Source organism: Haliotis asinina, chromosome 2 (assembly GCF_037392515.1).
Source record: "Haliotis asinina isolate JCU_RB_2024 chromosome 2, JCU_Hal_asi_v2, whole genome shotgun sequence".
In the NCBI taxonomy this organism is placed as follows: Eukaryota; Metazoa; Mollusca; class Gastropoda; order Lepetellida; family Haliotidae; genus Haliotis; species Haliotis asinina.
The window spans coordinates 59199488-59216697 of record NC_090281.1 but is presented as its reverse complement, the minus strand read 5'-3'; the positions used below and the strand labels follow the sequence as shown (position 1 = coordinate 59216697).

Here is a 17210-nt window from a genome sequence, read left to right as displayed (position 1 = left end):
ATTAACGCTAGTTCTAAGGACCACAGCTGACTGAAAACTACTTGGACCTGAAAGCATTTGTTTTCTGCAGGGCCTAATGGCCGACCGCATTTTCATTCATAACTATTATTTCAATATTAAAATATAGGGCCTACACATTCTGATCATGACCCACGACCATTATGGTTCATGGTTCTTAGGGCCTGCAGCTTTTCAGGTTTATGGTCAAACACTGGTTCGATAGTGATACAGATAGGCCTAGTGGGTTATGTACTATTTTATGTAAGTCTGTCCAGTCATATTGTTTCAAATGATAAACGTTGGCCATTTATGGATTCGTTAATTGGAAAATGAATTTTACACAGAGTTTCAGGTTTTGCAAAAGACCTACGATTTTGTCGGACTCTTGCAAAATAGTCTTGCTGTCGAGAATCCTCGGCCGTTTCCGTGACTGCAGTGACAGCCCATACACAGATGTTGGTTGCTAGGAGATGCATCAGTCCAAACCTCACAGCAGGTTTACACTTGTCAATCACCAGCTGAAATACACACACAACTAGTCTTACAAAAATGCACTAAACATCATATATATATATTGAGTATTGTTTAGTAATCATTCCATAGCAAGTCTAGCAGTGTTAGGGTGGTGCTGAACTGGGGATATATTCCCATGAGAGTTGGAGTCAAATCAAATAATGTACATGTGATTGATTGACATGATTTTTATTTCATAAATCTCCTCTGACAAACAGTTTATGTCCCATATGAACAGGAAATATTAAAATAGCACAGCACACCGTGGTGGAATATACAGACACAGCAGCGATTCAGTGCAGATACTCAGGTAAGAAAAAACTCACATGCAGATAAGACCATCCTGTGTCGGTGGTATTTAGACGTTTTAATGCTTGGCTATCACTTTTGGAGTGAACATGTCTGGTTTTATGAAACTACATGTAGTTTGTCTCGAAACTGATTTCACTGCCGTAAAATCAAGCGTTTTACCTCGAAGCTGATGTATTCTAATTATACAGCTTACATACTCCTTAAATAATCTGGCTATATACGTCACCTAATTGCTTGATTATTTCCTGTTTATCGTCACATAGACATACAGCCATACAACGACTGCCTTTACCAGACCATCCAGTGATTTACATCATGAGCATCGATCTGGCTATGACGGGTACGACGAACTGCACCAATCATGCCAGACAGCCTCACCACCTGATCAGGTGACATCACATTCTGGATGACATGACATAATGCTCAAATTTTACCCCTAGACCTTCGATCCCCTCACATATGACTAATCTTGTTAGAGATGACTGAGTCTGTGTGAACAGTCGCATTAGATTAGATATACTTCAACAACGTAAATACAGTATATCGACATTTTGCTGCTGCATAATACAGGGAAGCGAGAGCTGCGGTATAGGTTCAGCGCTGACAAGGAAAACGACCATCAGAAAAGCAGATGCAGATTATAACCAAAGATAAAAGATATCATTAAGGACATCCTGTGCCCCCCCCCCCCCACACACACACACATACACCCACACCCACACACACACCCACACACACACACACCCCACACACCCCCAGTAAACGTGAAGGAACGAGGGGCAGGTATACAACTACCTTGTGGTTCTTGAAGAGGAAGAATGTCTGCACGAAGGTGAAGATGAGGTGAAGGACGTACACAAGGGTGAAGATCTTACTCTCGCAAGTCTCCGTGTTCTCGGTCTCGAAGTAGGAGGAGATGTGGAAGCCATCGAGGGTGACGCTGCCAATGCTGAACGCTGAAAAACACACACTTGATACAGACCACTACGTACAGGAGTCATATCAACAACGATTTTGAAAATGCTGCAGATGTACTACGATCTATCTCACCTGCATTTGCACTTAATCTATCTGCTAGCGCCTTAAGTCCACCAACGACATTATTTTGCTACCCGCCCAGCCCTTCTGCAATGTCCTAAATGAAGCAAGTCTAGATTAATTTTTCTTTGACTCAGGGTATTGATGAGGTAATAAATAATATGAAAACAAAACCAGTTTCGAAAGTTCGAGGTATAATTTATGTATATCACAAGTCTCTACTAACCTAGAGCTCCGAGTCGGAGGTAAAAGTTGATTCCCTCTCCAACATGCGCAACTTCCCCGTCCGCCGGAAGTGCGAGCTGGCTGCGCATGGAAGCGTTGCTGGCGGTAGATATTTGATCCAGAGCTTCTTTGCGTGTCTCCTTGTCCAGGATACTGTCGTCATCGTTGGACCTACGGGTTGGGGACGGAGACTGCTGAATATTCTCAGTGCTGCGTCGAATCACAACCTTGATGTTGTGGTCGAAGAAGTTCTGACGTACCTTGACGCCCCGGAGGATGCCGATTTGGAGGTATAGGAGGACTATGAGCGAGCCAGCATAGAGGTAGACGAGGAACACCTGTGGAAGTGATGAATACAGGTGTTCAGGAGATGTATTCGATAACAACTGAGACATCTTCATCACGATTCGTACGGCTAGACAAATACATTTCCTGTGTAACTCGTCTCTACCCCTTGATACATTTCTCATGTACCCCGTTATTGCCGAACTGTGGGTTTTGCAACAAACCAAACACAATGTCGCATCTTGAATGAATAACGTAACGTGTACTCAAGATATTTAAGATAAGACTTAACTGATTCCGAATGATATAATCAAGGGGAAATAACTCTGAGTTTGTTTCTTCAGAGACCACATATTATATGGTCTCTGGTTTCTTCGTCTGCTGCTTATGTGCACTTGTAAAATGAAGTGTATAAATGAGTACATGCCGAATATGAACACTGTTAAAAGTAAACAGTTATTCTTTCAAGCGTATTAGTAGTTGCCCAAATGCTTTTGTTTATGTCTGTCGCTTTTGTGAAGGTAAACACCACATCGAAGGACTCACAAGTCTGGAACCCCCTAACATTACACAGAAACTGTGCCATGGCCATCATCCAAGGTTGAAATCACTGTACCGTAAAAGAGGACCTTTAGTTTTAATCTTATCTTCGCCAGTAAGATTCAGTTTTTTCAGAATATGTTCCCTATATTCATAATGGAAATTATATCTTTATGGTGATAAAGCTAGTAAAACTACTGTTTGTGCGTTAGTACTTGTTTTTTAGGATAAAGATATTGTAAACCACAATTAAATGCTAGGTCGACATTTCCCCTTTAAACATGCTGATGACGTCTCTCAGACAAGATAGATCTATGTTACTCTCCCTGTCAGGACGCGAGGGCTGGACAATATACACATTGGCAACGCTTCATCAGTTTGCCACTGAAGGGAGGCAATCTGCAGGGAATGAAGACCGCTTGCCCGCCAAAACGTCGATTCAGAATGTTCTCAAGCATCAATTATTTGGGCGAACGGCATTCCACAGCTACTGTAACTCTCAAGGAAACATGCCATGCTAAATGGAGGGTTCTGTTTATGTGGTCGAATTCCTCGAATGTCCAGTCAAGTAAACCACTGCAGTAAACTGCCCATTCCACTGAACGATCATTGTTTTTATGTCGGCCATTGTTGGAGAAGTTCATATCAAGGTCAGTAAGGATCTACCCTTCTCCCCTCAAAGCCATTTCACGCTCACACCACGGCCCTTTATCTGAACACACGCCATCTAAAATATAGGGAAAATTGCACCGCTGCTGAAGTGGAAGATAAGGAACATTGTCTACTGAGATGTACGCTGTATAATTAACACATCATTAATCACTCACAAGCCTAAATGTAGTACCAGTTCTCCTCAATCCAGCTAAATGTGGTTCAAAGACCTGATGTGTATTTTAAGATCCCCGGTGTTGTGTACGTAACCGGAAGTAGAGGATATCGCATGTAACTGTATACGTGTTCAGTATGTATATATGTAAATTGGGTATGTATCCTTCTATATGTAGCAAAACGTAATATACTGCGTTATTATTCCAACTACGTAGTGTATATACTGCCATTGCACCCATCCTTGGAAGATGCCCCGAACAGTAAACCTCTGTTCTATAATCAGAGGACTGCGACATCTCTGTGCCGCTGCAAATACCTTCATTGTGGACATAGCCTTGCTCCAAGGCTGTAATGAGTTATGAGCCCATGGATGTATGGTAAGTCTATCCTTTAAAGATGCCAAAGTGTACAGTACAATCTGTTATTAATGTGTTTTTAGAGTTGTTCTTTAAACTATTAATTAATACCTTAGAGACTAGTGCAAGTGTCATGTGGAGAGTTTGATCTCGTAACTCCGGAATCCCATCAAAACGGAACAAGGACTGTACACAGAAATACTGAAATCCAACCATGACTCGAACACAGACATCGGTTCCCCAAAGCAAGCTGTCCCACTACTTCCATTTAAAGCCGACTTTGAGGACGCATTTGTCTCGAGAAGATGGATCAATATGGGTCCTCCATGCATAACATAATAAACACACACACAACACACAATGCCATACTCAGTTTAACATCAAGGCAAGTGATCCATCTTGTTCCTCTGTACAAAATTCAATCGAAATTTACAAACATGGCTCACTCGTCTCAAGATAAACCCAACACATTAGATTTAAGGAACAAATTTAGAACATACAGAAATCAAACTTGAACCAGGCCTTGAACATTGCAAGATCACACAGCGTATCCATTTCACAAAACGTAGACTGAGTAAGTACAGACTACAACTTGAACTTGAACAGGATAGATCAGGAACACCCACACCCTTGGAGGATCGTCTCTGTGATCAATGCTCTGTCCTTAAGGATGAATAACACTTCCTTATGTCCTCTAGTAAACATTCAGATGTGATACACTCCATATTTACGCCCCGACGATATATTTCACATTCCTTCAAAAATAGCTCCTTTGAACGTCTTACCACCACAAGGCAAACAGCCACCTGTTTTCAAATAATAAAGTACAGAGCGTAGAAAAAAATCCGCTATCATGTATGCAACTTCGAACAAATCTAGAAGATCTCTGAAGATGTCATTTTACACATTTGTATTCGTATGTGTATTGCTACTTTCACTTTTGCATATTTTGTTTGTAAAATATTGCTATTGTTTCTACATGGAACGTTGGCGCAATCACTATCTTGTAATATGCATCTTGTATTATACATTACCTATTCAAATTTATAAAAAGTATCCGATATAGAATTTCCGTGTCTTGCAGTTAATGTTAATATTCGGAGAACCCACATGACCTTGACCTTGCTGCTGCCCATGTTATTTGTTTGTACGATTGTGTCAGTATGTTTGCTCTTGAATATTTGGTTCATACAGAACCCTTTCAAAGAACAGTATGCCACTAAACACTTCTTGCCTCTGACGTTGTTTCTGCCTTAAACACCAACGACGATGGATATTTGTTCTCGAACATGCATGTTTGACCAAACCAGTGCTACGGAATGTCAAAGTGGGTACTTTAATGAGAACTACTTTGGATGCGGGTTATACAGTTTGCTGATAACAGCCTCTTTAATCCAATTTATTATTAGTGATCAGGGAAGCAGTTTCCCTGAAGTATGCCACAACAATACTGAAGCCTCGGGTTATGTTGATAAAGCTCAACAGCAGTGTTGAGTAAAGAGATAATACACACACTACGCTCCATTACTACCTTGTGAGGAGAAGGTATCAGCCTCATTACACGGGTCACGCATATGTGACTTCCGGTAATGGAGGCGCTCGGAATATGGGCCACAATAACACCTCTGGGGCGGCAAGCGAAGGTCACTGGGAGGGGTATTGAAAGTGCTGTCGTTAGATCAGTACTAACTGTATTAGTAACAGGCCACTGGCTGCAGATGGCACTAGTTATCAGTTACACGGTTAACATTTGTTATAACTGGGATTACACTTTCTCAGTCAAGTACAGATTCTAGTAGTTTTGTTGGGTTGAGTCCCATCCGGGATTCGAACTCACACCCTCAGAGTCAAGCATTTAAAGTCATGAAGTCAGCCAATTTTATATTATATATCGTAGTAACCTGTCGACATCGTCACGTGTGAAAGCTTCTCATGGGTGATTGTGTTCTGATCACTGCGTTACGTATCGAAAATATTGTGTGAGTATTTTCTTGTTACCAATAAAATTGGTTTCAAGTCGTACATATTAGTGCGAGCTATCTGTAGCGCCATCATATTACTCGTTTGGAATTAGAAATTTTTATGTTATAAACACAAAGATGAGAAATATGACAAGTCAGTTAAATTATAATATGTATCGTCTCAACTTGAAAGATTCTGCTTTTTGTTACTGTGGCAATGCTTGTGAAGATGTACATCGCTTCCTACTGGAATCTGAATACAAGATTCAAAGAGAGAAATTAATGTCAAATTTAAAAAGTATTGTAAAACGTAAATCACATTGTCCTGATATGACTATTCAACGAAATGAATACGTTTTTAAATGTATTTAATAAATTTTAAATGCAAAATTTTATTCATCAATCAAAATGTTTTATGTAATTACATAAATTATGCCCCTTCATCTTTTTAAACTTTCCTATGTCTTCTCTACATGCATTCCTAAGACGTATATAACTGAAAATGTGTGCATATAAATATTAGGGAGCGAGTATTTTAAGTTTGATAATTTGTCCCCTTTTCCCTTTCACATTGTTTTGTGAAATATGTTTAAATCAACCTGCTGATACTTTCATCAGCCACACTGTATCAGACAGACAGGCCCCAGGCCCTCGTGAACGCTTTGTTTATCTCGTCCCCCTCTGTGATACATCACGAACATCCCTTGGGAGAGTTCCATCAGTTACAAGGCAGACGCTACATGTCATTGTAACCTCAAACTAAGGTTGCCGGTATCTGAATCAACGTTTAGGTTCAGTCGCAGACTCCTATCACTATGACAACGCCACAAACAAGAGATGTATTGCAGGCAGTTGGCGAGAAAGAATTTATGATGAACTGCTATTAAGAAGTGCAGAAAAATGTCTTCAAACAAAGGGGCTGTGTAACAGCATTCTGTCTGTGTTTCGTCCCGTGTAGAGCCCGGTTGGAATGGGTCTTTAGCCACACACGTATCTGATCAAGTAGGAACAGCTGACTAGGTAGTTGCATCAGTTTTTGCATCGGATTCCTAAATGTTGCTGAGTCAATAATGAAGCCAACTTTACAGCCAGCCGTTAGACTCTGTGGTGTAAGAAACTACACCGAAACGTCGCTCTATAAACATGACGTTGTTATCCATAAAGCCCTGTGCTTTATTATAGGTAGATGTACGTCGTCGAGGCGATGTTAACGATATCATTCACTGGACTGTCCTGGTTCTCTTCACATCGAGTTAATTACGCACCGTCTCCATATAGCTACAAGCAGTCATTATTTTCCTTACTTCCAAGCCCTCTCTGCAATTTTTAAGTCTTTATTGAAGCAAGTCTAGATTTCCTCAACTACTTAATTTCTGGTCTCCCTAGGGCTGCTTTGCAATTTCTATTGTTGCTATCAAAATTATATATATTCAGAGACTAAGCATTAGTCTGAGATACAGGTGGTTCTATCCAAACAAGTCTTCTCTGCTCACCACTACAATGGAGGTATGGGATTCATTACTGAAATTCAAATACAATCGGGGCGAGGGTAGCTAAGTGGTTAAAGCGCCCGTTCGTCACGCTGAAGACCCCAGTTCGATTCCCCACATCGGTACAATGTGTGAAGCCCATTTCTGGTGTCCAGAGCCGTGATAGTGCTGGATTATTGCTAAAGCGGCGTAAAATCATACACACTCTCTCAAACAGAACTACCCATAACGCGTGTTACCTTGACCTTCGTATGAGACGAGTATCACTCTGCGTTTATGGCTTTATACTGACATAAAGTAATATCGTTTGCTTTGAGGCTCCGCAATGATCAAAGTTACTTCAGCTTACACTATCATAATTATACGCGAGGTTAACGCTGATGTATAAGGACTTCCTAAAGCTGAAAATCTCCCCAATACCGGATGTTACCGACACTGGAAAAGGTCTCCGCGTTCTATCCGATGTTCGCCATCTTGAAACTTGTCAGCGGGGCGGGAAAAAATGAATGAAGCGTGTGATGCGATGTCAGAGGCCAAGGTAAGCTTGGTGCAGTCGTGATGACGCGGTTGTGCACTGAAAGGTCTGTGTGACACAGGACGATGCTGCTCGAAGAACACTGATTCACATCGTCAGAGATGAGAATCGTCCACATCGTCCAAAATGGATACTCGTAAAGCCATATTTCAGAATCCCGTGTGGCCACAGAAGCAATATTTCTGTCGTAAGACACGTAAACAATGGTGCGCTGGATTGTATTTGCAATAGTACGAGTACGAGAGACGACATCTTTGAATAATATCAGCTGACAGACGACATATTTGATGTTCAACGACTCAGCTAACAGACGACAGAGCTGATGTGGAACAGCATCAGCCAACACACAACATATTTCATGTTGGACAACATCAGCTAACAGGAAACATATTTCATGTTGAACCACCTCAGCTAACAAAGGACATACTGGGTATAGAATACCGCCACCTAACAGACGAAATTGACCTAAGAAAACAGACGGTTTACTTGATGAATAACCCATCCATAAGATGACCTATTAACGCTGACTCTAGAATGCTACTGTAAACCTCCTGCACCAGAATCTGCCCTGTGTCAAGACTTATCAGTTCGAGACTCTCACTTATCAATTCGAAGCTCTCACAAAGATGCAACATTTCTTAATTCGCGTCAAGAAAACCCCCTCTGTCTCTGACATTCCCACGACACAGGGCGGAGTAAAGTGCATGCCAGCCGAAAACGTGTCAATTGCTGGTATATCACAGATAAGTTCTATGCTTAATATATTTTCCATCCACTGATGCGTTGATGATGCAAGCACGTTTTGAAGATCTTTCACTGTGCTCTAACAACTGCAGTGGTGATTCACCCAACAGGTGGCGGTGTTGCACTGACGTAATGTCTGCTGTCATGCTGGTTCCAGGGGCGTTTATTCATCTAGTCTTACACTTGAAGCCAATCTAAGGTGGCGGTACACGGAAATAATGCCCCACCGCCACAGCATCATGTGACAACGTGCTACCGACGGAGAGAGATAGTGGTTGTAGGTGTATGGGTGTTCTAACACACTGTTCTAACACTCATAGATCAATTGGATTGTGCTGCTGTACTTGAAGCGAAAGAAATGGGATCACAAACTCTTTGTTACAATTAGAGCATATGTCTTCTGAGTAAACAGACAAGGTGATTACTTTGTGACGTGGGGATTGGATGTCCTGTTTTCTATGTACGGAACATACAGCACTACAAGGGAACCACCCTCAGTCTCACAGTCTCTGAACCAGATTATTTCCCCAATACAGCCAAGCCCTTCCTGCAATGCCAAAGCCATAAATAAAACAAGTCTAAATTTCCTCATGTTCCAAATTTCCCATCGCACTGGGGTTCCTTTTCATTTTAAATGGGATTATTTATTACTGTCAAAATGATAAATATTCACAGACAAAACATTCGTCATTAAAATGGGGAATAGAACCAGTATATTCCACATAACGCACACACGAGTGACATTAAAGAAAACCCCATTTGTCCTAAGTACTGAGGTGCACTTTAATGAATATTACAATGAAACTGGAGGACATGCCTTCAATGTCTAGACAATTAAATGAAGCAGACGACAGGTACGTACCTCGAGGTAGTATTTGTGTTCCCTCTCCTCGACAGTGAGGGCGTTAGCGACTGCAAACACGATGCCGAAGACAACCAGCAACAGGCAGTAAAGCCCACACAGCAACTTCGTCATTGCAGACCTTAAAGGATAGAAAGTTACACGAGGCATGGCAAACAAATAAATTGTATGTACAAAAGACGAACATGCAGATGTAGGATAACGGAACAACGGTCTTTACGCTGAAATTATACATAAAACACTTTGCCCGGGTTTCATAACCTTGGAGCCCATGCAGCCCAGTAAATTAGATACCACTGGGTTAATGGACACTTCAGAGTCTGGTATGTTTCAGACTCAACGCATTCAATGTGACTTTCCATCACTGCACAAATGTATACCCTTCTTGTTGTCTAAACACTATGCACATACCATTTCTATATCAATATGTTGCATAAACATACCACTTCACCTCTTTGAACTCTGTACATCGCCAGCAAAACATATCATTAATCTCCTTGATCTCTGTACATCACATTCCTTAATTCCATCTCACTGACCTCCTGTACGTACTGTATATGTTGCCTGTGATCATATTCTGTTAGTCATCGATGAAAGGGCAAGAAGTAACCCAGAAACGTCGTGTTATGAATAATAACACAGTTGTAAATCCATATCATAGGTTGTTATATTTAATGAATTCCCGATGGAGTTAGTAGGGACCTAGCTTCGATACTGCGTATATGGCAGATTTCTCTTCAATCTAGGTATACGTTTGAGAAATATGAATAATAAAATAAATTAATATCGAACTGTTTTATTACTGTTGTCGAAACAGAGTCTCTGAGTACATTGGCATCACATTCGTTTGACTCCAGCTGTATGAACAAGAGAAAAGGTGTTTAACTGTTTTGAATAATTGTTTTCACGCCCATCACGTTAACAGACATATTTTCTATTGGGACGTGCATTATCTCATACATGTTTTATTTGAAATGTGTCTGCCTACGTTCATTCATCCGTGTTTCGTTGCGGGGATTCTGACAAAAGTCCAAACAATTAAAATACACATATAGCATAGAAGATAAGCAACACCATGTACAGAGGCCAACAAAGAAAGAGGATCACTTATACAAGAAATCCGTAATCATGACCAAGAAGTCTTTACAATTGTTCCAAAATATGTCATCATGTTCACAATTTTAAATGAATTCTGTGTATGACCATATAGTCTACACATATTGGTTCCATGTCATTACATTACTACATAGTGACAATTGTTATAATGTGCACCATCTATATGTGAAATGTCTTTATATTTGTAGTTTGTTGAGTATTGCTACCGTTCCTTCGTGGAATATGTCGGTCACTGTGGTATGACGCTGGTGTGGCACATTAGTGCATGTAGGTCACATGACCCAAGTTTCACAAGGTCACTCAAGTATAACCGTTATTCAAAAGGTATTGTGAAACGATGCTGTAAAATTTCATTAAATCAGTCTCTGATATATCTAACAAGTAGACAGAATGCAATACGACTCTGGAGTTCAGTCGGTGTTAACAGCATAAAATCATTGCGTCCTTTACATTACAAATTGCAGCTGTTATTTGTTCTATGGCTTTTCTGTGGAACTGATATTTTAAATATTATTTTTAAGCAGAGGCCACTCCATATGGAACTAAGCTATTTTAACAATGTATAGGAATGCTCTCCTGAAAGCCGAGGAACGTCCAGATCAAACTATCAAAGTTATTATTTTAAGAAATATTATCACAGTCCGAGTGTTGGTCTCTGCCAGTAACAAGGGAGTACAAAGGAAAGTAAATATTGACATATATCAGTAACAAAATGTACGGGCATATTTAGAGCGACAATATGAGGAGGAAAGCGCCCGCTGAACAAAGAATGCATCTAGCGTATAACCACTTGGCAGAAATGCCTTTATATAACCTTACGTCAACATCCTGTCCCAGGGAAATGGTAGCGTTCTATGACCCGATCTGGCCCGCATATTTATAGACCGTAATCTGACACTCTCGTCTAAATCTCGTGTAAAAATGTGATGTGTGAGATGTTTATGTGGTGACGTTATCGCAGCACTGAAAGATCCAAGGACAAGCTTCAAGCTTTCAAGATAGCTTCAGCCCCCACCCTGTTGTGCATTGCTAATATGTACTCCAAGATTTAAGGAATGTGGGTATTGATGCTGGGGGCAAATGCCATCTCTGAATCCCCATTTTGAATGGTATTGAATCCTTCGTACTTAATATACAAGACCAAACTTCCAGTTACAATAAACACCAGTTACTCTAGAATTACCATTACAGTGACGTCATGATGTTACAGTAGACACCAGATGCAGTACCGTTACCAAGACAATGACGTTATGATGTTACAGTAGCAACAGTTACAGTGCCGTTACCAAGAAAGTGACGTTATGATGTTACAGTAGCAACAGTTACAGTGCCGTTACCAAGACAGTGACGTTATGATGTTACAGTAGCAACAGTTACAGTGTCGTTACCAAGACAGTAATGTTATGATGTTACAGTAGCAACAGTTACAGTGCCGTTACCAATACAATTACGTTATGACGTTTCAGGTTAACGTAATGATATAACTGCCAGTGGTAGGTAAACGTCCGTACGATAAAATGACCAACAACGTAACAGCATCGTGGACAGCGTGACATACCTCGAAATATCACCTCATCAAAACCGTCAGGCCCAGTCCTCCTAAAACCTGTTACCTCCTGACCCGTCGCTTTCCTGTAGATCTGCTTACTATCCATCCAAACCTACTGGACGTTGGTCACTTAAAGTCTGACCATTACCTATCACGTGATTTTAGTCTTATCGTCAACCAAATTCCTGGACGTTTATATACATACAGGATCTAGTGCGAGCGTTCTTCTAAACATTATTGTAGTATGTAAACATGATATTTAGATAAGATCCTGCTTCTCCGAGCAGTGGCCTTTGATGATGATTGGTTGATTGATGGTATCAGACTGAGAGGGAGATGGTGCTGATCCCCCCTGCCGATGTAGGAAATAAAGTATGGATATAATGAAATCAACAGCTTTTAGTAAACGGATATTGAGTTCAAGTGCAGTTTTTATCCCCTTTTAATGCTCTATTCGCACTACTAGTGTATCGCACTACGATAGACACATACTACTAAAAACACGCTAAAGAACACCAGATTTCTTTTTTCCGTTTTTGTTTAACTTCTTTTGAGTCGTATTTGAAGGGTTTCTTCGTCCTTCTGTATAGGTCTGTTGATTTGATGACATCTGTGGGATATCTTGAAACGCTAGCAGGAGCTACATGTACAGGTGCATTCTGGGTTTATTGTTTCCGGAAATGGACCTGCAGCATCTGCTGAGATGAGGAGCACGTGTGTTTGTGTTTAGGCGGACAGGGCATGACAGCAAACATGACCATTGCGAACCCATGACGGTGGTGACACTATCACTGCAGTTCGGCGGTTTGCGACGGTGCCGACACCATCATTGAGATCGGCGACAGCACCGCCAATAACACGCGCGGATCCATGAAAGTATGGACATTATCTACCCTGCAAATCCAGTAAGAAGCGTCAGCCCATGGCAGTCTAGACACCACCACCCCCCACCCCCGTGAAACTATGACAACGCAAACACATTGACAGCGTGGACACCCGGTGTTCACAACACGAACCGACGCTGCGTCTACACGAGTTATGTCCAGGTGTTTCCCTCTATCGCGTTTGGTATCCATTACGAAGGACGAGAGGAAAGTGCATCCTTGGGCAAAGTTTGTTAATCTGACCAAACACCAATTACTACCAGAGAAGTCCCATCATCAGTGGTAACCATTAAAGACACATACTCCGCGATCCTTCTTCTTCAGATGTTGAAACGAGGAATGTATGGGAAGATTACTGTAAGAAGTTTTCCATGGACGTAGATAGATATCTGTCATCATTAATAATAGTAGTCTCTTCTTGTCATCACTCTGTACTCCATGACCCTCTACCCCAATTAACCAATGCAAGCAAGGTGACTTATCACGTGACCTCAGACCCAAACGTTACCCAGCGTGCACTGCTGACATACCCTCGAGCCAGGTCTCCACACATCTGTGTGTGATTATAGAGGAGAACAGATTGATACCTTATATCTCCCAGGACGACGGGAAGAATGTTCTGAATGATGCAGCAAAAAGAAGCTGTGATTGTGACGTGAGAGACATTCTACAACTCGTCCTGTGAGTAAATGTTACCAAGTAACGTCGCTTCAAGCTGAAGGAGCCCAGGGACTGCTTCAGGCTGAAACCTAAGCTTGTCGATACATGTGTGCTCTTTGTGAACAGGACCCTGGCTAAACAAAGGGTGGTACCCCGCTGGGGGAGAGAGTATATGTCCATAAACACCCGTTGTTGGTGTATATCCCCATTATTCAGTTGGCATTTAGCATGACACATTTTACGTTAGACCCATACCTTGGTGCTACGATAGCATCTCTACCACAGACATGATCTATATGAACAGATGTGGAAAGGCCTTCGAAGAGTATATCCTCTCATAATAAATCCTTGTGTTGTAGCTGTAAAAACAAAACAGACACAATTCCATTCAAAAACACTCGTCTTCAGTTACCCGCTACACACAATGCGCGGCTTGTCGACAGTCGACATCTGGATGAAGCAAAACTCAGGAGAACCGCGTTGACGTGAATACATCCCACAAACTATTATAGCTTAACAAATCATTAGAGTTCTCGGGGTCTAATTAGACACTTGGGAAACATGACACGAGAACGTTAAGATAAGTAATCTGGCTCGTGATATCAGAACTGTGGACAATGAACACACACACACACGCACATACACACACACACACACACACACACACACACACACGAAACATAACGGATCAGACCGAGAAAAAAATGAATCTATTTATGATCTAGAAACAACGTAAGTTTCGCAGAATTCCAGATGAAGACATTCACAGACCTGTGTCAACAAAGATGCCATAACTACACACGATATCTAGGTTATCAATACACGCACCGATAAATGTGCGTTTGTATCGCAAACACAGGACACGTGACCCAGCCGTAGATGTGTGTCTCGTGCTCTGCACGCGCAAGAAGTTGGAATCAATCAAGACCTACCTCGCCATGTTGCCTGGTCCCCGAGAGTGACTGCTCTCAAGCAGCAGCCGGAGTCTGGGACCCAGAGAGCAGCGGGCTGACTCACGGCGAGGTCTCTCTACCTACGTGCTTGTGTTTACACGTGTTTTTGCATTCACACATTCCTCCCCAAAAATACACACTATCATATTCATCTTTAATGTACCAAAGCCTGCCACGGTAGCAAGACTGTTTGATGGTTATAATTTTTTTACTATGAATAATTAGTAGTTACTAATAATCCACCGACGACTTCCTCAAAACGCATCCTCGCTGTTAATGGGTTTAACGGACAAGGTGGTGATTCCTGAATTTAACTACCTGCCAGTCCCTGTTGCCTAGCAACGACATAAACTTTCTATACAGAACAAACTTATTCCTATAAATACACACGAGTGCAGGAGTGATGTCTGTATTGGGACACAGGCTCTAAGTTAAGTTGTTGATACCAGCGCCACTTAAATATAGCGATAAATCTGCTTTCACCCTGGTCATTTCAGTCTGTAGCGGCTGCAAGTCAGTAAGACACAGTCTTCTGTCTCACTACCACCTGGCCACTGGACCTGTTCAAGGTCAATAAACGAACACCTCAAGGATAGGACATAGAGTACGAAGTGATATTCTTTTTATGAGAAATAACCTAACCAGCTGCTCAAAGGTGCCACTGATCTGAAAACTTAAGTTCAGTTTTGTACCAATTTGATGATCGTCACAACTCTCTGAATACGGTTACTGGTTTATCTTTGGCGGCAAATACCCTGGTTAATCTTTGGAGATATTGACCCTTGTTTATTTTCGAAGGTTTACCCCTGGTGTATACAGTGGTGTGGTGGTAAGCACGCTGGCCTGTAACGGCAAAGCCCGGGTTCGAATCCCAGTGAGACACCAACATTTGTGACCGTAGTCGCATACTGTGTTGGGTCTCTGGGAAGGCGCTTCATCCACATTGCACTCAGTCCACCCGGCTGTTAAAATAGGTACCTGAGAAGCGGATGTATGTACATGGTGGCGCTTAGCGCTTAGTAGCAGCTTAGTAGCAGCTTTGAAAGTAAAACGTTCGTGAGGGTAATGATGTAATGCCAGACAGCAACATCGCGTTGGATTCTGTTAACCCTTGTTCAGCCTTGAAGGTATTTACCATGGTTTATCCTTGAATGAGTTTACCCTGGTTTATCCATGAAGGTAATTTCTTGGCGTATCCTTGAAGGTGTTTACCTTGGTTTACCCTTGAAGGTAATTACCCGGATCTATCCTTGAAGGTATTTACCCTGGTTTACCCTTAAAGATAATTGTCTTGGTCTGTCCTTGAAGGTATTTTTGAATGTATTTAGCCTGGTTTATCCTTGAATGCAATCACCCTGGTTTATCCTTGAAGGTATTAACCCTGGTTTATCCTTGAAGGTGTTCTTGAAAGTATTTACCATTGCTTATCCTGGAAGGTGTTTACAATGTTTTATCCTTGAAAGCAATTACACCGGTTAATCCACGATTGAAGTCCCACACTGCTTCCGTTATAACAATCTCTTGCCTGCGTGTTCGGGATGCATTTATCTCTGTATTTCAGGCACAGAGCCAGTCAGTTCAATTTCCTCCTCCTCCTCGGAAATACAGCATGGAACGTCGGCATCGGACAACCTGGACGCTGTAGCTCACCTTGCCAGTGTGCGTTAGCTTTCGGATGTCATTTTGGAAAGTTCATTTTCAAAACAATATATTCAGAGGCAAAGTATCTGTTACATATATCTATGAACAATCATAATCAAAACTTTATAATAACCGGAATATCACTGCACTGTTGATTTTGAGAAAGTGAGAGGGCGTGTGTGTGCGTGCGTGCGTTCCAGCCCAATGTATTGTTTGTGTAAGCGTAATATTTAAACAAACGTTATCCTACAAATCAAGCTGCACAAGTAGACGAGGCCACAACTGGTTTTATCCATCAGAGCGATGACAGATGTGTGTTGATAAGTATAGATGGGTGTGATGCACTCTTTGTTCTGTCAACAGTAAGAGTTCAGGATATGAATAAACCTGTTTGGGTGAGACAAACCGGTGACTTACATGAACAACTACTCACGTCTCTTAGGTATAACGAAACACAATTAACAACAATGACGAGTCAGGGTGTAGATTTTCGAATCTCTCTTAGCGCCAAGATGGCAGTAAATGTCACACATTAACATAAGCTTAGCGCTAAGATAGCGTCGAAAATCTAAGGCCACATGAGCAGGACACTGTATATGTAGCGCTTTACAAATGTCCAAGTTGATCTGATTCATTTGAAATCCCCACGGGATGGCGCACATGAATGAAGTAAGGCTTCCAGACGAGACAAGAATACTTGTCACAGAGAGAGGTCTTA

At 41.6% G+C, this 17210-nt stretch overlaps 1 protein-coding gene across 2 annotated transcripts in view; it reads right to left on the bottom strand.

The window, feature by feature from the left end:
• Window positions 1-17210, bottom strand: part of LOC137274017 (proton channel OtopLc-like) — a 55410-nt gene that overhangs the window by 3066 nt on the left and 35134 nt on the right. For both annotated transcript variants that reach the window (XM_067806970.1, XM_067806969.1), the window contains 4 exons: window positions 9690-9810; window positions 2090-2426; window positions 1621-1781; window positions 371-518 (listed from right to left, as the gene is read on the bottom strand). In XM_067806970.1, coding sequence (XP_067663071.1) covers window positions 371-518; window positions 1621-1781; window positions 2090-2426; window positions 9690-9810 — 767 coding nt within the window. The remainder of the gene's footprint in view (window positions 1-370; window positions 519-1620; window positions 1782-2089; window positions 2427-9689; window positions 9811-17210) is intronic.